The sequence below is a fragment of the Aplysia californica genome, unplaced genomic scaffold, assembly GCF_000002075.1.
Source record: "Aplysia californica isolate F4 #8 unplaced genomic scaffold, AplCal3.0 scaffold00286, whole genome shotgun sequence".
Classification (NCBI taxonomy): domain Eukaryota; kingdom Metazoa; phylum Mollusca; class Gastropoda; order Aplysiida; family Aplysiidae; genus Aplysia; species Aplysia californica.
The window spans coordinates 414,090-439,386 of record NW_004797556.1 but is presented as its reverse complement, the minus strand read 5'-3'; the positions used below and the strand labels follow the sequence as shown (position 1 = coordinate 439,386).

Genomic DNA, 25,297 nt, shown 5'->3' with positions numbered 1-25,297 from the left:
GCAACTCACACCTGGTAATCATAAAGAGATCGGAAAGGCAAATAAAAATCAAAGCAGAGGCACATATCTAGCTGGTTTCCCAGACACACTGACATGATCAAATAAATAATATCTTTCAAATAGGGTATTTGACAGAAAAGTGCAAACTGAAACAAGCCAGTGAAAGATAAAATCTGTGAAAATGAAGGACTCATTTAAAATCTGCAAGACATAAGACTTCACTGTCTCATCTCCAAACCTTCTATTCCACTATCTGATATGTCTATGAATCTTCCAACATCCTCTAAATCATGTTTTACAAAATAAATGAAAAGAACCAAAATAAGTGAACCCCCCCCCCCCTTTTAACCCCCCTAAATTGACGTAATTAGAAATACTGTTCTTCTTTAACTATAAATTTCAATGAGAGGCTGAGCACAGTAATGGCTCCAAGAGTAGAACAGGTGAGAACAGTACTGCTTTTTGCATGGAAAAAACTTAGCACCAGAAAGGAAAAACATTTTAATCATGAATTACTATAAAATAGGGGAAAACAAACTTTTAAAATTGTAACTTCAACTCAAATTGTCCAATCTCAATAATATGCACATGTTTGTTAAACAAAAAGATATCAGTACCCAGAGAAGTTTGAAAGATTTGTGGATTGTCACTTAACAGAATCTTTTAACAAATCAATCTGACCAACAAGTGCAGATATTTGCTTTTCCATTCAACCAGCGGAAAAGTACCGCTAAAAAAAGAAAGCAGACCACACTTGCATCACATGAAATAAAGGACTACAATTAATATCCCACACTTTGCCAGTCCCAGTAGTGCTTATTCCAACTGACAATATGGTTTGCTCTTCATCTTCTCCACAAAAGTGTACGAGGTGCATACCAAAAGTCTTTTTACCCGACCATGAAGAAATAAAGGTAGAGAGCTGAAATTTGAGGTGAAAGACCACAATCATCACAATACATGTGAATTTTGGGGAATTTTGAATTATTGTTTTAAAACCAGTTCACTGTAAGTGAATGGGGGTATGTTGTCTCCAGTTTCAAAATAAAAAAGGAGAAAATTGAGCATAGGGTAGTAATGAAGTTTTTGTTCTTGCAAGGCAAGCAACTACAGGATAATTTTACGGAGATGCATGCTGTATAAGGAACTGATTGCCCATCCTATGCTGTGATAACAATGCGGTGTAAAAAATTCAAATGTGGATTCATGGACAGATGACCACCATGATGGTCGCCCATTGACAGCAACAACAGAAGAGAAACTGTTGAAAATCAAGAAACTTGTGTTAACCTGGTTTTCTGACAAAGAGAGGGTCTTCTATTCTCAAGGTCTTTTCAAGGTTATAAACCAATGGTAAAATTTGTATAACTGTAGGAGGCGACTACAAAGAGAAAGATTAAAGTTAGTACCAAATTTCAGTTTTCTACTTTTATTCCTTCATGGTCAGGTAAAAACTTTTAGTATTCCCTTCGTATATTTATTGGAAAGATACATTTGTGTATGAATATGGACAGCAATATTCAAAACCCCTGGTGAGTCAGTATTTGTAACAAAAGAAACAAATATAAGCCACAGATCAAAGAACATGAAAAGCATTTCAATCAAAGTAGCAATGCAAATGTAATATTTTTATTGACTTAAAAAAAAAAATATTAGAAATTAATCATTAAAAAATATAAAACATTAAGCATGAACAAGTGGCAGGACAGAGAGAGACAGACAGGTGGATACAAAGGAAGACTGAGGAAAAGTTAGAAACATACGAGGAAAAATTTAATTTAAAAAAACATAAGATGAAAGAAGCAAAAGACAATAAGAGTGGGAGAGAGACCTGATTTTTCAATTGCCCTTGAAAGGAATGGGAATGTGTAATACAAATAATAATAATAAAAACATTTAATAAACCCAAATATATTAATTATACAAAGGTTATGTATTATTCTCCATGTTACAAATATACAAGTTAAACTTATGTATCGAAGTACACATTGCCACAACTTTTAATTTGGATCCTGCCAGCAGCTACCCTCTCTCCCATGTCCGCTCTCATCTCAATTCAATCGGATTCCAAACAGAAGTCTGAAAGCTTATGCAAACAGGGTGACTACTTTCTGGCAGTGATGCAGGCAGCACTGTTTTTGAGACTCAATACTAGAGGCTGCTATTCCAATTTCATAAACTGAGATGGTATGTACAGTGAGCATTTTCACAACAAATAAAATGGGCCTTACAAATGCAAATATCCTCAGACCTGTCGCAACAGAAGGGTAATTACAATGACAAAAGTACATGACATAAAACTGATGACCACATTTAACGCTTTCTTTATCATTCAATCAACCATCATGCTTGTCACAGAGAAAAAAACAACAACAAAAACTAAAACAAAAGAGAAACAGGACATAGTTGCTAATATCCGCTTTAAAAAGATATTAATAAGGCTATGCACAGAGACAAGTCCTGCCCAAAATCTTTCCCATTCAGAGTGACAATCGCTATTAATACCATGACTTTTAACATTAGAAATAACAACTTATCTTTAAGTAAGAAAAGTAAAACTTCAGGCATTAATTCAACTGGAAAGTTCCAAACCAGGTCAGCCATATTGGACAAACTATCATCAATTTGTTTTCATAGTATAATATAATCATCTAAGCAAGCTGGATGACAAAACAAAGGATCTTCAGTCAGGAACAAACCATTCATATCTCAAAACTTCAAGCAACATGTTGAATAATTTCAACAGATCACCATATATTTAAAAACTGAGAAAGGATTTTTACCTCTTTGAACAGAATCAAAACATAACTAAATGTCATTACCTGACCCCATTCTCCTCTGAGAAAGTCATACGGCCTGAAAAGGCAAAAGCCCAATCTCTCACCTGAAGCAATGGACTATCATTCGTTAAAATTTGTGTCACAACATGGTGGAATCAGGTACCTGTTCATCTGTCTTGCTTTTGATGAAAAAAACAAAACTGTCTCCCTTGATGAGATATTTTGCAATAGAAGAAGGTGGGTTGCCTGAAGTCAAAGATTGAGTGTGCTTAGAAACTGAAAATTTACATTTTATGGGCCTTTGATCAACAATTTTCACTAAAATCCACGCACGAATGAGTATCTGAATAGACCTTAAAGTTGTTGAACCAAAATTTTTAACCATTACAACCTGAGCCAGCACTGGCCTGATTTAACTGATACTGCTCCAGTATAGACCTCAACAAGCAGAAAGCAACTCTTGAGTGAAAAACACCTGTAATGACCAGATACACTCAGCATTTGGATATGGCACAACTGACAGCCGTTCCCATCCATATTGATGCAAAAATACAAAATCTACTACTGAATATGCACAAAAGATTATTTGTGAACACAATTGCTGATTGCATTAATAAAATGCAATAACAATGACACAATTACTGTCCTATAGAGCTGAATAAACTCAAGACAAATAAGAGAAAACAGAAAAAAGACCGACTGAATACATTCTGCTGCTGACAACACTCTCCAACCAACAGGTTGAGAACACAAAACAGAGAGGCAAAACGAAATCAAACACATCTGTCCCTCACAAAAGAGATACAATCACTCCTCCAGGTAAAAAAAAAAAGCAAAAACAAAAAAACGGTCGCCGTTTCACAAAATACCTGCTAGTGATAACAGACGTCAATAACGGTATGCATCCAGAATTACATTTTCCAGAAATGTGAAAAGGTTAATATGGACACAACAAAGATTATGCTCTGTGATCAAAGGGTCAAAGTCTGCTACTAAAATCATTTTACTCCAGGGGAAAATATGGGAAATAAAGGACGAAATACAATACTGCAGAAACCTCTGCTGTAAAGAATATTGCATTGTTGGGAGAAATTACCAGTTCAACAGAAATCAAATAAACCCTTTGATCCCTGGACTCCCCAGCCTTCAGAGAGTCTTGCACTTGAACTGTACAGCCCCAAAAAAACTAGAATCACCCTCGATGTTAAGAACAGGTTGTCATTGGGTACAGGGTGCGCAAGCTGGGGCGGGGCTTTGAGCTTGTCAAGGTAAAAATACACCTGTGCTGTCATTCACTACAAAAAAAAAGACAATTTTTTAAATTAATAATTAATTTTTTTTTCTTCAATAAGCAATTTTTGCTTTCCTTGATAGATAAAAACTGTTCAATGTAAGATGTTTCAAAGGAAAAAAATTAGGTTCCAGACCACATTCGCATTTCCATATCCAAGTCCTACATATTTTCAAAATTGAACAGTAGTATTAGAGGACAAACCTGGCAATTTTTGTATATCAATTAGCTCAATCAAACATGTCAGATTATCTTATCAATAACTGTATTATCAAAAACTTTATATTAAAATTACTTGAGTCACGATGGGGTGGAATCAGGCGCTCGTCAAATTTTGGATATGTGGAGTTACTGGAATCAACCAAAAGCTTGTTCATATGCCTTGCTTTCTAAGAAAAAAAAACATACCCATCTATCTTGAATAGAAGTTGAGATCTTAGTGAATAAAGGAGGTGGTAGTATTAGAGAGAAAATGGCCACCAAAGTTTGATTACTTCAATAGTTGAAAGTCTTTGAAAACTAAAAATTGACGTATTTTGAGCCTTTAAACGAAGTTTTCAATAAAATTCACAATGTGTATTTACATTGACATAAAAGGTGTTCAGCATAGAAACAAAATTCGATAAATATTGCCAAACTGGCGGAAAATGCCTGTTTCTTCAATTTCATTACTTTGACGAGCGCCTGATTTCACCACGACTTGTCACATTTATCAAACCCACATTCTGACAAAAGACAGACGTGGGTACTCCTAAAACAGCTATTTGTGCTTCCACAAAGTCTGTAATTAAACCCACAACTGTTTTCTTTCATGGAAGTCCTTGAACACCTCAGATGAAAAAGCACAGCTGCAGACGTCATTCTTTAACAGATGATGGAGGAGATGGACATAGCAGAATCTGTTATATGAATAGAGCTGGTTTCTGCAACAGTTTAATCTGCCACTAATGGCACAATGTACATAATAAAATATAGCATTTTTACAGTACATATCCCTACCAGAAAGTAGGCTCTAGAAAAAGTGTTTGACAAAACATCCTCTTTGAAAATAAAAGCCTTCTCATATCTTTTATACAAGTACTCTTACTGGAACCTTAATCATCCCATGAAAGGCACAGCAGCAAGCTGTAATCCCTTTATCCCATGATCAACCAGACAACGGGTGTACTCTGCATTTATATAAAGATCATCAGGTCATTGGTTGTCAACATCCACGGATTCAAAAGCAGGCAGGAAGTGAACTGATAGTAGAGCAGCAGGACTCTACTAAATTAAAATGTCAATGTTTTCATTTGAAGCAAGAAGCACTAACAAAGGTAGTAACAAAAAATTGCAGAACAATTTCACACATTTGGTAGCCGAAAGACAAAGATACGAAACACAGTGCATCCTAGTTACAGTTTGATTCAAACGACAGCGATGTGCTTATCACAGTTCAAGAAAAAAAAATGTTACACCTCAGTCAAACTGAAATATGTTTTATTTTGCTCAAAAGAAATCCAGCTTGATACAAAAGATTAGTGTACCTGCCCAACTCTCAAAGCTATTGTGACCACCTGATCCAGGAAAGTAATGGAAAACTCATGCAATCAAGAATTCCTTCATTTTCCATGCAAACTTTTAAATCCAAAAACAAAAAAAAACCCACCCCCGAGGAAAAGCCTTCAATGCTTCAGCAAAACAACTCTTAAAAACAATGATTGAGATCTTTAAAGCAAAGATGATCAATGCAAAAAATCCTGAAAACTTTTATCCTCTTGGTAGCTCAAAATGAGACATTTAAAAGAAACGGCAATTTCTTTAATACAAACATTTTGGAACGTAGTGCTGACTCCCAACATGTTTTATTCACCTATACCCTCAGTACTACAACATTCTTCCCTACCACAGCAATGTAAACCATAACTATTTGGTGACTTCAAATTGAAAGTTCTTGTGTACAACTACTGAAGAATGATAAAATACCTGAACTCATCTAAAGAATAACAAATCATCTAAACTCGAGTGAACACACAGTGTGTGTGTGTCGCATGACTCACTCTCTACACATGTATTGTAAATCCCTGTGTGGGAAGAACTCCGGACGGTCAGCTGATGACAAGCCAAGAGTCAGTCTCCAGCCTGGAGTGGGCAGGGTCAGCGGTCAGTCGGCATGAGTCTAGCAGGTCAGCGGTGTCAGCTTGTTCTCCAGTGAGTTGAGCTGGTTGTATTCTGCCGCAACGCTGTGCTTTTGGGTCAGGGAGGGAACTGGGACAGACAACAAAAATGCAAGTCAGCACACATGTCAACAATCTTACACAGAAGAGCATTCTTAATCTTGTTCAAACTGTTAAAAGAACTGTTAAAACAAGTTTTACTTTTACCCAGAAAAATCTCAAACAGACATACATTTGTAATATCAGACTTTAAAAAGAAGTTTAGAGTTTCGTTTTGCGTCAAGTCACCTCTCTGTCACAAAGATGAATCAATTACTCTGTTGGACCTTAGCTTACAGGGTGAGCAAAAATTACAGGAGTGATACGTTTTTCTTACAACAGCGAGGAAAATTACATTGTTCAGCACAAAGGAGGAATTAGCATTTATCTATAGATAGAACAAAGATAGACTGAAAAGCTCGAACAGGGATCAATATCAGGTATAGGATGTAGAACTACAATTGTCAAAGTCAACAAATAGATTCTACCAACATAAAGACAGCTACCTTTACTTCTTCAAAAACACGCACACACAAACAGAAGTTAGATTTGTCAATTAAATTCTAGTATTTTTTACTAAATGTTTTTTTTTCAATGAGTGTATTACTGGTAGTGACAATTTTTGAAAAAGAATTTGACAAATGAGCAATGCCGTCATGGATAAAAAATGATGAGCATTCTAGACAAAAGTGGTGCTCCACTTTGACCAAGGACATATGGGTAGGAGTTAACACCCTTTGAAATAGAGCAAAGAGAAGCACATCAATGCTATGCAGCCATGTAGTGCAGTAAGAAAGACAGACAAAAACAAAATACAGATAGAAAAAACTAACTAACTCTGTGAAACCCAGAGCCTTTAGGTCTTGACAACAAAGAATCTTCAAACTGCTTTGCAGCATTTGAACAAAGCTTACAACATCAGACCATTACATCCACACATATCCCAACGTTCTCATTAAAAAAAGAATGACAAATTTGATCTATTGAAGACTTGAAGATTATTTCACTTTGAAGTAACAATGGCAAAATAGGGCACACCAAGCACTCTTCTGCCGTAAATATTATTAAACTCAGAGAGTGTCAAGCAATACTGTAATCAACGATTAGTACTTGATGGTAATTCAGTAAAGAACCTTTTGTTGTACCGGAGACAAGAGAAGTAAAGACACATCATATCTCGATTCAGGCGAGATATGGATCAGGCGTCTGGTGAAAGTTTCATGCCGTACAACTATAGTAGTCTGTTTCTCCCAAACGATTAATCCCTGCATGGTATTCATAGTAAATTAAGTAAGGGGATTGGTCTGAATAGGTTTTAAACACCAGTTCTCTTTCTTTATCATCACGTCATACCCACATCCACACATGAAAGATGGAGTCAGAACATTCTAGTCAAGATTTTGATGAAGAATTCAAAACATACAGTACATACTTCAAAGGGGTGTAGTGCTATTAATTGTACCAATTCCAAAATTAACTTCCCTGATTTGGCCTTCTTTTCCTTCCCTCTGGATCCAAACAGGTGAGTTAATTTGATTGACGTTGCATGGATTAATTAGAAATCACTTGCCACTGTCACCACGTGGTTCAAGCTTGTTCTTAAGTATCGGTTATTATAATTTTACATAGCATGCTCTCGCTGTTTTTAACGACGATGATTATAAAACAATAGATGAATGAAGGCTGTGGCTTTATGTTGGTAATCGTTATGATGAGTATGATGTTGTAGTAATGATGGTGCATCACGTTCATGATGAGGTAATGGGGAAGGTGGGGATGAGAGGGGCCCACTGAAGTTCCTGTCCATTAACTCTTCCCTTCCATAAGACTTCCATCATTTTTCGAAGTGCCTAAACTGAGACTCTTGGCTCTGGAGTTTTTGTTCCTGTTCTTCCTCTTCTCTTTTTCTTCTTCTTATTTTTCTTCCTTACCTACAGCATAAATTACAGCTTACACGAAGAGCTTACTTTTTGTCATGGTAACTAAACTTGCATCTTAAAAAAGGTGATAAGGCCTTGTTAACTAAGCATGATATTGTTCTCCTTTGCGCAGTACAGATTATTTCGGCACAAACAGATAGTTGCCAGAATAGTTTGTGCAATGACAACATATAACGACTATTGGTGTTGAATAAAATAAGCTACTTCCAGATTTGAGAAACTCCTTTTGTTGAGTGAAAACTGAGTGGTCACAATAGAGCAACACAGAGGAAAAATATTGCATCAAACTACTTAGTAAATATGCTACTTTCATGCAACTCAACTGGTCCCAACTGCACTGTCTTTTTTTATTATATGGACATGGAATAAGGAAAACTAATCTCAAGTTATATCATAAAAACTAGACCTAAAAATAAAAAACAAATTCAGTATCCCAAATTAGGTAAAAAAAAACAACAAACCATCAACAGGAACCTGAAGCAAATTTTCTGCAGACCAGTGTAATTAAGATCAGTAAGAAAACAACAAAGCATGGTAGTAAGGGCAGAATCTTTTCATAAAGCTGAGTTGTCCGGAGCGTTATTGACTATTATTTTCTACTGTATGTTCTTCTTACAACTATGCTCAACAAATAGCAAAATAAGAGACAAATACAAAATTCCACGACCTTTTACAGCTCAGCTACTGAGAAGTAAACTCTACTTTACTCTAGAGACAGGACCCAAATTTTGTAAGTAAATACCCGAAAGTAAACTCCACTTCATGAAAATACAGGCACATGGGTATGGCCAAGTTACGAAAAAACAATTGTGAGGAATCATGGTGAAATCCAGTGCACGTAAAAATAATGGAATTGAAGGGAAATGCATTTTTCTGCCGGTTTGGCAATTTTGGTCAATCTTTTTTTGTCTTTTGGCTCATCCCTTTTTATGTGCATTTAACTCTTTATCTCCGAAGGGGGTAAACACACTATGCCGGGGCCCTTTTTTTGGTGCTAAATCTAAAAACGACAAAAACTTCATTCAATGGTCATTAAATCGAAACCGGCAAACCTATTTTGATAATTCTTCATCTAATGAATGAACTTCCCGTATAAGAGACCTGTTTTCAACAATGGCCGAAAAGTAATTTGATGTCGAAGTCGTCATATAGGAAAGTGCCCAACAGTTCAGCAGCGGCTCACCGGCAGTGGTTCCGACCGTGAGCCGCTTGCCGGAGATAGAGTTAAATAGAGAAGTATACTGAAAAATGTTGATTAAAAGCACAAAAAAGAATGTAAATTTTCAATTTTCAAGGAGTCTGAAGTTACAGAAATCACCAAACTTTGGTTGCCGTTTTCTTGATAATATTACCTCTAAAAACAATCGCAAATACCTCGACTTCTATTCAAGATAGATAGATAGATATTATATTCACAGTTTTAAAAAAAGACAGGTGGACAAGCTTTAGGATGACAACAATAACTCCATATGCCCAAAAACTGACCAGTGCCTGATTCCACCAAGTTGAAAGTAGAAATTCAATTCCACAACAGCTCTATAAAGGCTATAGCTTGTTCACTTTTGTCTGACCACGTAAAAAAAATTCCAGCTTATTTAGGAATTTACCCATGCCCACAAAACTTTGCACGGCTCTTCTGCTGGCCAGCAACTAAACAAAAATATTTTTCACAAAAATCTTGATCCAATAACAATAAAAGTTTTTCTCTTTGGGCCTTATTTTAAAAAATGCTCTTTGGGTGCACACACAGGATCACTAAAATAAAAGACTTACAGCAACCTTGCCTACAAATTGCTCATTTTGAGACAGCGACACCACCCTGCCCTCATATTTCAGGGTTACCTTGTAGATTTCATCCTCAAGCTGTCTAGACGTCTCCATCTGCTCCACGTGAGACTAAAAGGTCTCTTGAATCGTGTTTCTTATGCCACCATTAAAGTGGTGTTGAGGAAAATATGTTAACTTAAAATGTTTTACGAGTATGCTGTAAAGCCCCTATTATTCTTTGACCTTCTCTTGGCTTACATAAAAAAAAATAAGTCAGAACCTTAGTTTGCAGTGACCTTTATGAACCGGCTTTTAGAATCTGTTGGTCATCCAACTTTTAAACCCGAATAGAATAGAGTGGTTTCATTTGATCTTATTTTAACACTTTGCGGTCACTTGCTGCAATAATGCCACGGTGAAAAAAATCTGTTCCTGTCACATGGTACAGTTCTGCTCCTCTGGCTGGGTAACAAGACGAGGAATTTTGTACTGCTCGCTGTGTGACTGCAAAGTGTTAAGCATGGTCAAACAAAAGTGAACAAGCTATGGAAAGCAAATACACACACCGCTGACTAATTAATCTCTGAAATATTTGACACTTCCGAATTCATAACCTAACCTCAAAATGCCCGACATCAAGCTGTAAAATATTTACCCGACATCACATCTAGATAATTTCATGCGGCAAAAGTATTGCAACTCCAATGAAAACAAATTGTTTATGGTCATATCAGCTTCTAAATTTATGTCACACAGCAAGACAAGCTTTGCACACAACACCAGACAACACAAAAGGCTTGGAAGAGATAACTTAGCATTATAAAAGTCAGTAGTAGAAGCATGCAACATTTTCAGCAGTGGTGAACAACACTAAAAATGAAATTAATAGGACACAATGAACAAAGAAAAGTCTAAACAAAAATTTGGACAAAAAGCTCCTAAATCTGCACAACAACAAACCCTCACTCAAGGCATATTCACGTAAGAGGTAAAGTCGTGTTGCAAGAAATGAGGACAAATCAGTCAACTCTTCAACGTTAAAGACCCCCCAATCAATGCATTAAGACAACTCTAATTCTCAACTGAGAGGTATTATACAGATTTTACAGTTTGCTACTCACAAAAAAAAACACAAAACAAAAAAATTCCCTAATCTAGCAAACGGCAACGCAGCAACGGAATGGCAAAAACAAAAAAACACAGGGACAACATAAAAGATATAACCACTTTCATAGCACTTCATTTACTACATAGAACTCATGGGCTGTTGTTATTCTAAATATTTCAATGCACGAGAGAGAGAGAGAGAGAGAGAGAGAGAGGGAGGGAGGGAGGGAGGGAGGGAGGGAGGGAGGGAGGGAAGGAGGGAGAGAGAGAGAGAAAGAGAGAGAGAGAGAGAGAGAGAGAGAGAAAAAGAGAGAACGAGTTTTGTATTAGTTCTAGTTGAGGTTTTACAGCGTTCGCAACTGCATAAGGTCATGTGACTGCCAAGGGGTGGAGGTCAACAGAAAAGTGCTTACAGGGAATCAGGCTTAGGCCACAACCATATTAACGCCCGACACGGACAGTAAAACCAGACCGTCTTCAAGCACAAAAGAAAGCGCACCGCCTCTTTAGCAAAGGATGGTAACAAAAAACGGTTTCGGCTAAAATACGACGCCCGACGTCCTGTTTCGTCCCCAGCCAGACCATCTCCGATACAACATGTTTTATCGAAGATGGTTCGTCGGGCGAGATGGGACGTAATTTTAATGTAATCACTGCATAGTTGGGTCCCCTTTCCCGCCTCAATGATACTACACAGAATTCTAGCAGTTCTTGGTCACTCTGCATATCTGTAACAGTTCATTGAAACTGTTATGTTTCATGTAATAGTATTGTTGGAATTTTTCATTATCTTCCAACAACTGTGAAAACAAATATTGAAATTCACCTGGTGTATCTCTTTGAATGCAAATGCACCGAAAATTTTCTTGTCTTGGTTTTCCTTTTTTGTCTGCGTCTCAAAAGCAACAACAATTTTCTTCTTCAAAGTCTACTACACGCCATATTTGCAAGACGGCGGTGTCTGACCGTTTAACTCCGATGTTAATATGGCCGGCCGCACCGAATGGAAAATGGCGGGTCTGGTCTGACTGTCAGTGTTGGCATTAATATGGTTCTACCCTTACTCTGCTCACCTCTCTAGCTTCAACAGTACGAAGTCTGCTTCGACTATCAAGGTATCCCGAAATTAGGGGGTCACAAGAGGGTGACAAACATACAAAAGAAGTAGAGGAAAATGACGATAGTAAGGATTAGAAAAGAAAAAGCAGCAGTTCAGGCACAATTATGAGCATGACATTGATGAATCAGCCCATTTACAATTCTACTGTGCATAAGAACATGTTAATGTCCCCCTTTGGGAATGGCCTAAAGATACTTCAGTCGAGAGAGAGAGAGAGAGAGAGAGAGAGAGAGAGAGAGAGAGAGAGAGGGAGGGAGGGAGGGAGGGAGGGAGGGAGGGAGAGAGAGAGAGAGAGAGAGAGAGAGAGAGAGAGAGGAGAGAGAGAGAGAGAGCCCTTTTGTGTACACTCCACAGACAACACAAAACACACTTAATGACAATGAAATCACTTTTGAAGTTATCAGTGGATTGAAATAGAGACAAATTGCACTACTTCTACATCATATCCATTAATGGAGCTATTCATATGGAAACATTTCTCCAGAAGAGATTTTAAGACAACTGGCCATGTACTAAACGAAAGTAGAGTAACAACTGATTAAAATACACTATTGACATGACAAGAACAGAGGAAAGCCAAGTGCAGTAAATTGAAGAAATCAGATATGAAAGATAAAAAAGAAAATGCAAAGAAATAAGCACAGGTGCGAAGCTAAATTGTGTTTAAAAATAAAGGAGGTGCTACTTATGAAGATCCTTACACCCTTTGTATGGCATTGCATGATAGAGGAAGTGACATTGGTAAGAGTAAAAGAAAAATAATGAGTTTTTGTAGATACACTACACTACATTTCGCCCATCCCCTCCCCAAGGCATCTTTTAATTGCTATTCAAAATGGGAAATGCAGAAAAGACATTCCAAATGGTCCCCATGTTTCTGATGCCATCACTATTGTTGACACAAGCCCATACATATAAATAAAACAGTTGTTAACACATTTAATAAAACATTGGAGTAATTTCAATACAGCATTAAAATTTCACTTCAACTTTTCCAAAGACGCCTTCATGGTTAACATAAGTTAGCTAAATTCATTGATTGACATGCAACTATACCATGTCAAGGAGATGAATCAATGGTAATAAAGTGGCGGTTCTGCACAAATCCTACAAATGACATCCCCAAAAAATACCAAACCTAATTCCAACTACTATTTGAAATTTGTTAACACTCTACATACTCTTTGTGGCCCTTCCTATTCCTTCAAGCACAACGTCAGTACCCTCTGAACTCAACCAAGAGAGAAAATGAGTTTTGAAAACAAAATGCTTGTTTGCAATTGATAAAACACCAGCTGTGAAATGGCCACTCTTAAATATATCAAAGCCTAAGTCAACCATAGGATATTTTCCAATAACCCAGGAACTATAACTATATAAGACATGTATCAAAGCTCTACACGGAAAAAACTGCATTTGTAAATGTTAAATGATAGCAAGTTGTATTAGGGAGGCAAACTCGTTGGTTTATTTGTTAAATCATCATAGAACTACTCTTAAGACCTGTGTGCATACTAATATGAATGAGCAGTTAACCCTTTCACTGCCACAGCTGTCTTACAACAAAGAGATATAAACAGTCTTGGGCCACACAGCAGCATTTTGCTCACCTAAAATCAAAATAAATCTGATAGCACACATTAGCTGAACTTTGTATGAAGTTAACTCACATTTGCAAATGATTATTCCAATATCATTACCATGCACAAGAATGCTTTGCCAAGAGCAAGCGTCACGCCGGCAACATGCGTGTCAGACCACCACCCACCACCCGCACAAACAAGCAAAGGCTTCCACAAAAGCAGTAACTCACCATATCCCATTCCCTGCAAGAAGAGCCTGAAAGCCTCGCAGGTCTTGCCCGGCTGTTCTTCCAGTGGCATCCCTCCACAGTCAGCAATCTGAGCAAATCATACGATTGCATCAAGTGTTTTTCTCATAACTAGTGACACATGTTGTCAGTGTCTCTCTCATACTTATTGCACATAAGTATATCATCATCAACAACTTCAGTCTAAGAAATATCATACATCAATGTAACACTCATTTTAGTTTGAGACTTTAAGGTTTTGCAAAGGGAATGACATTACTTATCACACAAATATACGACTTTTAGATCGAGTGACGCATCAACTCTTGGTGGCTTCCCAGCTCAGGGTCATCGGGATCGACTGGTGCGGAGATGGGTTCACCAGTGACCTTTATCAGGTTCATCTCTTTATCAACATTTGAAACAATGTAACTTCCTGCCAATCTCGGAGCAAACTCCTCAGCATACACATACAAAAAGCTCTGTTTTGAGATTTATCTTGATTTTTAGTGGTCTTTTTAGACTTCTCAGTTTGCCTTTGAGGAAAGTATTTGTAGACAGCCCAATCTGTTTATCTTAGCTCTGTACTGTTTTATAAAACATCTATTCAAATTGGCTTGATAGACCTTTTCAAAGTCAGCACCAAATTGGCTATATATGTAGAGTCTGTTCGTGTGAAAACAAAAATATGCTAAAATAGTTACAGCTGAGAAATGGAAGTAGAATATTCATAACTAAAATTTGATGTAAATGAGTTGAGTCTATGTGCCTCTTCATAAAAAACAAGAGAGAGAGAGGAAGAGAGAGAGAGAGAGAGAGAGAGAGAGAGAGAGAGAGAGAGAGAGAGAGAGAGGGGAGAGAGAGAGAGGGGAGAGAGAGGACACGGCGTCACTTTTCGCCCGATTCTGTTACTTTTAGTTCGCGCGACTCAGCAGCCCGCCGGAGCTCCCCGGCTCGGGGTCACGGGGTTAATGAGCCCTGAAGCGACTTTGCCGGTGTCGGTTAGGAAGTTCGCATTTTTGACTATGTTTAAAACGATATAGCTTCTTCCCCATCCCACATAGCAAACCATTATGCAGATGTACTAAAAGCTCAATGTCTTGAGATTTATTCTGCGTTACAATGGTTTATTTCTGTGCCTTAGTTTTTGTTCTAGACAAGTGTTTGTAGAGTACCCAATTTGTCCTATTTTAGTTACGAACTTATGAATAAATGATTGTTAATTTTAAAAAGGCACGACAGATCTCTCCAAAAACTGTGTTTAACTGACTACGAATGTCATGTCTTTTACCATGAGAAATCTTAAATCTGCGTGAGTACAAATAGTGAAGTTATAAGAGAAGACAGATGCACATCTGCATTTTTTAACTTAAGACGATCAGCGTTAGCTCTTATTTTACTATTAAACAAGAGAAAGTTACTCTGCGTTTGTTCATGAATCATGCTGTGTCTGTGGCAGCCTGCATACAACTAAAAAGATATAATATAGAATCTAAGCGATAAAAAAACTACAAAACCGTGTAAATACATGGGTATAGATTAACTTCTTGTATGGAATAAAAATAATGACAGCTAACACATTCATTCTTAGTTTTTGTGTCGGAAATATTCGCGGACACAATTATGAATGTAAAGAAATCAGTCACATTGTCAGTTATTGCAAATGGTCTTAGAAACTAAAATTAAAGCTGGAAAAGTCTGGTGCTGATTCAGTGTCCCTGTAAAGCTAGAAATTATTCTTATAACCCAATTACGAGAAGTCATCCCTGTTATTCAGTCAAATTACAAAACCTAGACTTAGCGTTTTAAGAAAAGTAAGGAATTTTTGGAGGGTAACAGATGCTGTTCGTGTATTAGATCTACATTGAAGATGTATTCTAGCACTAAAATCGATTTGCACTTTTCATAGAGAAACTTCGTGGTGACTTTTATAAACTTTCGAGAAAATATGCGAATATTCACGATTATATTAGAAACATAAAGTTGTATTTGGAGGAATTACTTCATAGCGAATTGTGTGCCCTATGGATAAAGTTGCAAAATTACAGCTTTCTATTATATGCGCAGATACCATCTTTTCTGAGTATCTGCACCAATGCTATGTCGTTCATGTTCCAAAAGTTCGACAGATTTTGACGAGGCCTTTTTTTTATATTGATTTTTTTTCATTCACGCTAGTCCAAAAAAAATTACAATTTAGCATTGCCGAATCCAGCGCGTCTAACGAAATAACCAGACAAGTTACAACGTCCGTTCTTTTTTGAGTCTCAAGAGCAGAAATGCATACTTTGGGTGCACTATATGAGAATTACCATAAATACAAGGATACACCTTAAATTGTACGTTGAAAAGTACCAAAAATTAAGTCGGCCCAGACTGAGCGGCGACAGGGAGCTGACCCCCGCGACCCCGACGTGATAAGGCACCCACCCCCGCGGCAACTAAAATTCCACTGCCGGTGCGCTGTGAGGAAGAGAGAGAGAGAGAGAGAGAGAGAGAGAGAGGGAGAGAGAGAGAGAGAGAGAGAGAGAGAGAGAGAGAGAGAGAGAGAGAGAGAGAGAGGGGGGGGGGAGGGAGCGAGCGAGCGAGAGGGAGAGAGATGTGATTAGAGGTAGGCTGAGAACTTGAGGGTTTTTAACCCTCATCCTGCGGGAGCCGGGTTTATGTAGCCCGATAAGCCTATTTCGGCACCTCGCCTGCGTTCTGGTCCCGAGTCAGTATAGCTCCTGGCTCAGCGCACGCGCAGCGCGCATCCTCTTACGTGTCATTCGGGTCCCGAGTCGGATCCCCATTCACGCAGGTCAAGTGTGTGTGCGTCAGTCTGCTTGAGTTTGTGTGCGTTTGTGGCCTTCTTCTAGAACCACCTGCGTTGGTTCGTAATCGAGGCATACGTCTCATTCAAAACATGCCAAGTTGATAGCTCTAGATGTTCATCCAATGAAATTATAGAAGAAATTGACCCACTTAGACATGAGGAGCTCGAAAGGATAGTCAGGAAACAAGACTTTCATTTTTTCTATACAAAATGTTTCAAATGAGCTTGATTTTGTATGAAATAATACTACCTGATAAAAAATGAGCTTATTTGATAGTTTTGAATACCCTTGTGCAGGTACAAAGAACAATTTGAGTGTAAAACATTCGGAAATTGACCTAAATTATCCCTTTTCGAACCTCAGGTCATTCATAACAACAAGAGCGTCCAGAAAGGTTATTCAAATGGGCGTAACTACTCGTAATGTCTTATCAGCTTGTGAGAGGGGGTTATTCATGTGTTTGTAACACTTTATAAATAGAATGCTATGAAGGATAGAGCGTTATTTTCATCATCAGTTAACACACTCCCGCGGTATTCATGGCGAAAACACACGTTTCCCGGCGCGCGCGCTGTACACCAACAGTACACACTGAGTGACCCTGGCGGCCTGCCCGGCGAGTCCGACGCAATCGGTTGCTGATAAGATACGCATCTGGGCACAGACGCAGGATAAGAGTTAAACAAGAATTTTCTTTTCATTTCTTACAACGTGAATGTTGATTTTGTTATGTTCTCAAATTTCATTTACCAACAAAGTCATGTTTATTACTTTCCAGCCACTGCAAACCTCAGAAGATGATACCAAATACCAGTGTTCATGCTGCAGCATTTGAGTGCAAGCTTTTTTCATAGTGTTTACAAGTGTTTGTTTGTGAATTTGATATCATCACTGTGGAGCGAATCCCACAGAGAGCTAGATTATTGAGTCCGGTATCAGAAAGCACCTGTCACAACAAGGTTAACATGTATGTCTCTACAACAATGATTTAACAATATGTATTTGGTTGCTTTTAAGCACAAGGGAGCTATCCCGAAAAATGCTGTTTCGAGAAAATCAAAGGTAAAGTTTTTGCCCCTTGTTCAGTTTCTTTAAATAACAAGGAGAGTTTTCTCTTTAACCAAATAAATATACACACCAAAGGAACCAAACTTCTCCTATAGGTAGGGCAGTGCCCACTTTTGGGGTAGGTCAATATTTCTGGGAAACCCCCGAAATCTGGTTAGCCCGCCTGTCCTTAAAAGGGACCATTTATGAATGCTTCTTCAAACCAGATTTTCCCACTAGGGCCAATAAAAGTAGAAGCATATTTTACTTTATTCATCTTACCTTCATGAAATCTGTTTGCTCTGGCAACATCCGTCCATTCATGTCCACCACATCGGACATGTGGGGAGAATCGTCCCCAACCAGCACCAGTGACCGACATCTGACAACATAAAATAGTTGGGTTTTTTTTGTTTTGGTAAGTGTTTTATGGCACTCACAACTGCATACGGTCATATGGGTGGTGGGACACATAAAGAATTTTTAATTTGGTAGGAACTGATTTTGAATTTTGCCTGGGTGGTGGCCAAAACCTATTATCATCGGTTTTATGACCATCAAGGGATCTTTAAATGTGCGCAATTTGCACGTGGGACCTCCTACATTTTTTTTTTCTCGCCCTTATACAAGAGGGCTTGGTGTTTGATTTTACCTACCCTAAGATCAGGGATGTTGCAGGAGTAGCAGTAGAAAAAGTCGAGAGCCCACAGAAGGGGGGGGGGGTTGCATAAAGTGACGATAAAGGTAAATGACAGAACATGATTAGAGAGCAGGAAGGGAAGTGAAAGGAGAAAATTTAAGAAAAGAAAATTTTCCTTCGCTGTGAGGTTTAAAACACAGGACCTATAGAACGAGAGGTGAACACCATACCTTTAGACCACAAGAGTCCATCTCTGATAAAATCAAGCCAAGTAAATTGGACAGTCTTGGAGACTCCCTGACCATGTTCAAGATCATCCCACTCGGGATTTGATCCAGGGCCATATGCACCATAACCCAGCATGATACCAACTGATGTAACAGCATGTCCACATCAGCAATCAAAACGTATGCATCTTCTTACACATCCCAGAGACACAAACAGAATTACTACAGTCATGTAGAACACAATAATCCATATAGTTGGCCTTTCCCTCCCTCTCACCTGTCCATGCATACATCTTAAAGAACAGATGTTTAGTTTCTCCTCTTTAGTGGAATAATGTCTTAAAGGTAAAACAAAGCGTTCATTTCCAAATCACACTGAAAAAATGAAGACTATGAGAAAGAAGTAACAGCTGGCACACAGTACCTGATGGTTCTCGCAGACACCTTTCTCATTGGATCCAATTCACGGACAATCCCAAGATCTGAGCGCCTGCAAAAGAACAAGGCGGGGAAAACATCCAATCTAAACTGACAAAAAAATACGAGGTAACTACAGTCCATTGAAATTTTGCACCAATACCCTTTCTTACAATTTTTTCTAAACCGTTTGTCGCATTTTTCTGTAGTGACAGCAAAACTGTTGTCAATTAGTCCTGACAGTGGTGGCTGTCGAAAGCAATACGTAATTGTCTAAGCCGTAAGTTCTAAGTTGTCGTGCTAAAGGTACACGAGCAGCTAGTAACAGATAATTACAAAGACAATTAAGTTTAAAACTTCAGATCTAAGTTTTTTGACAAACATTGTACAAAGTAACAGTTTTCTAAATGGATGAGGTCTACGTAAATGCATCTCAAATGATATAATCATTACACTATCAACAACGATCAAGACATAGTTTAAAAAAACAAACACCTGGTCAAATTGCAATGCAGTGTTAGCTAAGACTAGATGACAATCATCATTTAAAGTGATGAAAAAAACTAAAATGTATCGATTCAAAAACAAGCGAAAGAGGAAGAACAGCAAATATATACATCCAACGGCTAAACCCTCCAATCATTCTCAAGCCTGTACATAACTGACATAGAAAAAGAACTCACTTGAGGAAGGTCTCTATGAAGAGAGCCAGGTTCTGAGGGTTGATTGTCTTGATGTACTCTTTGTATGTGTGGATCAAATCATGGTTGGTCCAGCGGGTTTTCTACAAAGCCAATAGCAGACAGAGAATGAAGCTTTTTCCTTTTTGTTTTTTATTTTGTGTTGAGAAAACATAGTGTCGGCAAGCTGTTAAAATGTACAAAGCCCAGACAGCAAAATTCTACAGAAGAGAAAAAACTTTTATTATTCTTTTATGTTACCTGTATTAGGTATTTTTTTCCTAATTTTTTTCAACATTTAGAATTGGAATTTCGACAAAATATTTCTTGAGCACATGCAACCAATACCACAAATTAAAAATCTGCATTTTTTTTTCAATTCCCAACTCTAGGCTTAGTACAATTTAATGCTAGGAAAAAGTATGACATACAGACAGAAACAACAGAAGGGTAAGGGCTACCAGTGGCACACTCAAGATGCCAGCAGAGAAAATGAAACAATAAATCTGACACAAAATGAAACATAACTTTTTAACATGCTAAATTAAAGTCAGTGGGGCCATTGATTGTTTGGAAGTCAGATGGTGTGCATAAGACACTTTCTACATTCTAAAACCTTGGAAACAATGTCATGTTGATGATAATGTCACATGCCCCCTATTTTAAACACTACAAATCAGAATATAGCATGATTTAGTCTACAGAGCACCCAAAAGCAACCCATTGAACACCAACAGTGAAACAGCATTTTATTGGCCCAAGGCTATCTAGGAACACTTATAAATCTAATATAAGATTACAAAAGGGTCCTCTTTGGATGTATCTTTTGAATTCAGTCTTAATTTAAGCACAACTGAACTGTTATTTGACGTCAGAAATTTAAACATAAAAGTTGTCAAAAATTTTTGGTAGAATTTTTTTTCTGCCTTCAAATAAGAAAACAATATCAGAGAAGCAAGATAGATAACAGAACAACCCAAATTATTCTTTAAAAAAAAAAAAGGCACAAAACCATAAGTGAGAAATTCTTAGAGACTCATAAAATGAATACCACATAAGGCAAGGATCAAAACATATGTACACTACCTTGCCAAACCAGTGCCAGAGCAGGTATTCCTCTGTGAAATTGGTCAACTGACCACTGAACAGATACCAGGAGTTCATCTGTAAAAGAGAAAAGCAACCAAATGACAGCAATCTCCTACACAAGTACAAAATTTAGGGAAAGTAAAAGAATGCACAGTCAGTCTGGTGTCAGCTTTCAGGCACTTCAGGTAAGGACAACAGGGGAAAGAACAAAAACAATATAGTCCCTGGAAAAAAGAGTAACCAATTTTTCTCGGTACAATGGCAAATAACATGATGATACATGATTCTGTCCTTTAAAAAAAACCATGTTCGTCAATAAACACTGTCAAATCAGTGATATACAAGTGGCACAACATGATGACTTGCTCAAATTCCAAATTGAAATATTACCTAAATTACCTGCATTTTCAGAGACAGCTGCTTTTTCAGAAAATGTCTTTTACTGTTTAGATATTGAACTATTCACATCTGAGAAAAACAGAGTTTACACAAAGACCTCTTCATTGCATACTGAAAATCTCTGTTTGTCTTTGGCTTGTAGTCCCATTGCTGGCGAATAAATGTGTACTCTATATCAGTAGCAGAAGGCAGAAGTCTTTGTATAACTACCACAGGGCTTCCTGTGGTTGAGACAGACCATGCATGCCACAGATTGAAGACATTGTTAGATGATGCCTGATACCAGACTTATTTTACCCAAGGAATAAGGATAAAAATCCTAAGCATAAGAAGATGGCGTCTAAAGAAAATTATGCATATAGAAAACTAAGCATCGAAATATAAGTTATATGTTATATTGAGTCAGAAATATATTGTGGATTGAAACGAAATAAAATTGAGCAAAGAGTGGATAAGACGAACTGGGTCTGGATCAAAAAAGTTAATCTTACGTGTTTTGTAAATAGCTATGCAAACAGCTTACCTCAGACTGGAAAAAGTCATCAAGATGAAAACATTTTTTTACATCACATTGCCCTAACTTTCATTTATCAACTTGAGGCATTGGGAATGAAAACTATGGAATGAAACATAAGAAAGACCTCCAAACTTAGTCTCAAAAGACGCTTTATGTGCCTGAACTTAAGTTGACCCCCTTGACGGCCGGTCCCTGACATTGGCGAAACTCACATGCCGAAGTCACGTGGAGTGAAAGTACAATTGAAATAATTTTAATGACGAGTCTAGATGAAGGGCCTGACTATCCAGAACCTGGACAAAGCTTGTTTTGAAAGAAACAGCAGAACTATGAATAGTATTGATCATTTGTGTGTCGCAATAGAAACACTTATCAGGCCATCATCTGAGAATTCTGAGAGGAAACAAAAGCAAAAGTAGATCTTGAGAATGTCCCAAAGTCGGAATGCCAAATCGATGCTACTTCCATTATAGTTGAAATAACACTTGCGAGCAATGATCCAACACAACATGGATCGAGTCAACTACCAAAATTCAGCATCGATATTTCGGAAAGTAGTTCTCCGAGTTTCTTGTTGACAAAAAGTTTAAAAGGTGCTTCCCGCGACAGAGAAGAAGGCAGAGTAAGTTGTAAGAAAAATCCACCGCAACAGTCGGCACACAAACATAGGGATACATGCAATCGAAATCAGGAAAATCTGGATGTTTGAGATTTGAGGCAAAAAATTGGATCTGGATGAGTGGCAGGTCTGCTGATGTTTGTTTCTTTTCTCATCATTTAAATTTCGAATAGGCCTGTTAAAAATTTTTCTAATTTTACTGGATTAGAGCATAAACCATCAAAATATGTGACAAGGCCAGCAAGCAATGCTTAATCCCACACATTCCAATGAGAGTAAAACTCACCTTCTGGTATCCCCACTCAATCCAGCCACTCTTGCTACAGGTTGGGTTCACTAGGATTAGAGAATCCACTCGCTCATGATGATTCAACTGCACACAAAAACACAAGATATGCTTTTCACGTCTTTTTACCAACATGCTAGTTAAATATTTATTTGAATAGACAGAAACACATTGAAACGATAACTGCCGCTTAGTGTAAGGAAAACGAAGGATAGACGGAAACAACAGAGGGAAAGAAAACTACAACCTGCCAGTTGCCCCCTTCAACCACCTGCACATCCTTTACTATGACTTTACCAAAGGCAAAGAAAGCTTTCATTTCCAATCATCTGTAACATTTTTCATAGCATAATTTTTCTTATTTCCTGCTTTGCATGTGAAAATGTATTCCCTGAACAAATATCGGCATCTTGAGTCAAAAATTCATTTGGACCAAGTTCCAGATAGAAAGAAACAGTAAAGATGGAAAGAGGCACAGCATTGTCAAGTCCCATTGCTCCCACTGATAAAAAATACAACAAAACATCGGTCATTTAAGTTAGAAGTGGCTTGGGTATAAAACAATAATATTTTTATAGTTGTAACTTTGAACAATCTCTTGAAAAATACCAATGTCAAGACAAAAAAGTAATAAAATCTGAGCACGAAACTATATTGACATTCAATACCCTCAGCAAAATCCACTGCATGTACCATTTATAAAGAAGTACATAAATTTTCCTTTGACAACTAGGGAAGAAACCAGAAACTCTGATTTTTCAAAAGACTTGGCTATAAAAAGATGTAAATTTGATTGTTGATGTAGTAAAGGCATTCAAAAGAGACGTACATAAACATAAACATACCTCATAGCGAGCCAAAATGTTAGCTCCAGAACCGACACCAAAACCAATGAAGGTCTTCATCCTGAGGAGTTAGCAAGGTTTGATCAGACTAGATGAGAAAATGTTTCCAAGCTTATGTCATTTCAAAAGAACAATGGAAAAAAAGTTTCCTGCATAGATACATTATGCCTGTACCTCTATTGAGACTTCAAGTAACTACAAATGCAACCTGTTTACAGGGAAGCCACTCAACTTTTTTAAAAATAGCTGAAAATCCACGCGCCACGGTCTCGCTAACAATCATATGAATATCAATTTGAAACCCAAAGAGTGTACATAGAGGAGAAGGGGTGTAGATAGAAAGAAAAGACAAATATTTTTTAAAAATTGATTAGATGTACTTAAGATGACAGAATGTTTTGTTGTGTGTGTGTGTGGGTTGTTGTTTTCTTTTAACTATAGATTCTATCTCGATCTCAATAACGGAATAGCGGATCAGGATCAAAATAACGGAAATCCGGAAAAAAGCGGAAAAGTGGCATCCCTGGTTAATGATTGTATGTTTACCTCGGCCTGGAGGTTCTCCACTGGAGAAGTGCGGAAAGCCCCAGGGTGAGGTGGAGTGCTTGGTTTTTGCACTGGGTCTAGCATTTTTAGGATGTGGGCTATTGCCGATCCAAAGACTAGACAGCCGTAATTAAGCCTGGATCAGACAAGGACATTAAGGGTGGAGAGTGTTATGAGTCCCTGCCCCACTCCGGATGAGACAGAATTTTTACACAGTTTAAGGTTTTCTGGCACCTGCTATGTGACAGCAAGACAAACTACAAAAAAACTTCCCCCACAATAAATTAATAATAGAAACAACTTCGATCCACCCTGAAAATCAATTACTGGAATGAACACATTGAAGAAACACATAATTTGATCGAACTTTTCTTTCAATAGTCAACTGGAGAATCTATCTGAGTAGTGTCAGGGTACAGAGAAACCACAAACAAAAACTAGCTCTGCCTTACCCATAATGTTCCACGACATGATGAACTGCCTCCGCAAGCTGGTCCATGGTGGGAAAAACGAACCTAATGGAGAGGAAACCAACAAGTTTCAATAAACGTAAGTGCTGCTTCAAATAAGAGTCCTTTCTGCAAAAGGTATTTGGAACAGTCAGGAATGTTAGTGTTGGCTCAAAATCTTGATACACTACTGGAATTTGTTTTGTAATGTGTTCTGTTTCATTTGTTTGGATTTAACAATATTGTTTCACTTTACAATTTGCCATAAAGGCCAATGGCCTTCATAAAATTCAAAATTTTGCTGGGACCAACGACAGAAAAAATGTCTTGCAATTTCTTGCATTTATAATATTTCCTTCGGATCTCTCCAAAGTCTAACATTCGGTTAAGATGTGTCTAATGGTAAAATCTGTGTCGCATCCGACACAGAACGGCTTCTCATCTCCCTGTAGGAGGTATTTGTGGGGCAGGGCTGTGTGTCTGATGCGCAATCAAGTAAGAATGACTTCGTTTCTACTGGAAAGGTCCGAAGGATTTCGCTGTTCTAGTTTGGGTTTTATAACAAAAAGTTTATTGTTTTTCTGTTTTTCCCAGTGGATCTCCCACAGACTGGAGGTGTACTTTTTTACTTTATTTCTAAAGTCAGTCTGTGGGAGAGTGTTTGTCGTTGATCCCAGCAAAAGGGATGAAGCTTTCTTCGCCAGTTCGTC

General features: G+C 37.8%; 1 protein-coding gene across 3 annotated transcripts in view; it reads right to left on the bottom strand.

Moving 5' to 3' along the window:
• Window positions 1-1,418: 1,418 nt before the first annotated feature.
• The window catches only part of LOC101861516 (protein NDRG3), a 46,996-nt gene continuing 23,117 nt past the window's right edge, over window positions 1,419-25,297 (bottom strand). For 2 of the 3 annotated variants that reach the window (XM_005101511.3, XM_005101513.3), the window contains 10 exons: window positions 24,591-24,653; window positions 23,593-23,653; window positions 22,748-22,834; window positions 20,924-21,001; window positions 19,841-19,941; window positions 19,165-19,230; window positions 18,156-18,255; window positions 14,014-14,101; window positions 12,902-12,904; window positions 1,419-6,318 (listed from right to left, as the gene is read on the bottom strand). In XM_005101511.3, coding sequence (XP_005101568.1) covers window positions 6,230-6,318; window positions 12,902-12,904; window positions 14,014-14,101; window positions 18,156-18,255; window positions 19,165-19,230; window positions 19,841-19,941; window positions 20,924-21,001; window positions 22,748-22,834; window positions 23,593-23,653; window positions 24,591-24,653 — 736 coding nt within the window. In that variant the 3' untranslated portion in view covers window positions 1,419-6,229. The remainder of the gene's footprint in view (window positions 6,319-12,901; window positions 12,905-14,013; window positions 14,102-18,155; window positions 18,256-19,164; window positions 19,231-19,840; window positions 19,942-20,923; window positions 21,002-22,747; window positions 22,835-23,592; window positions 23,654-24,590; window positions 24,654-25,297) is intronic. The other variant, XM_005101512.3, reaches the window with a different exon arrangement.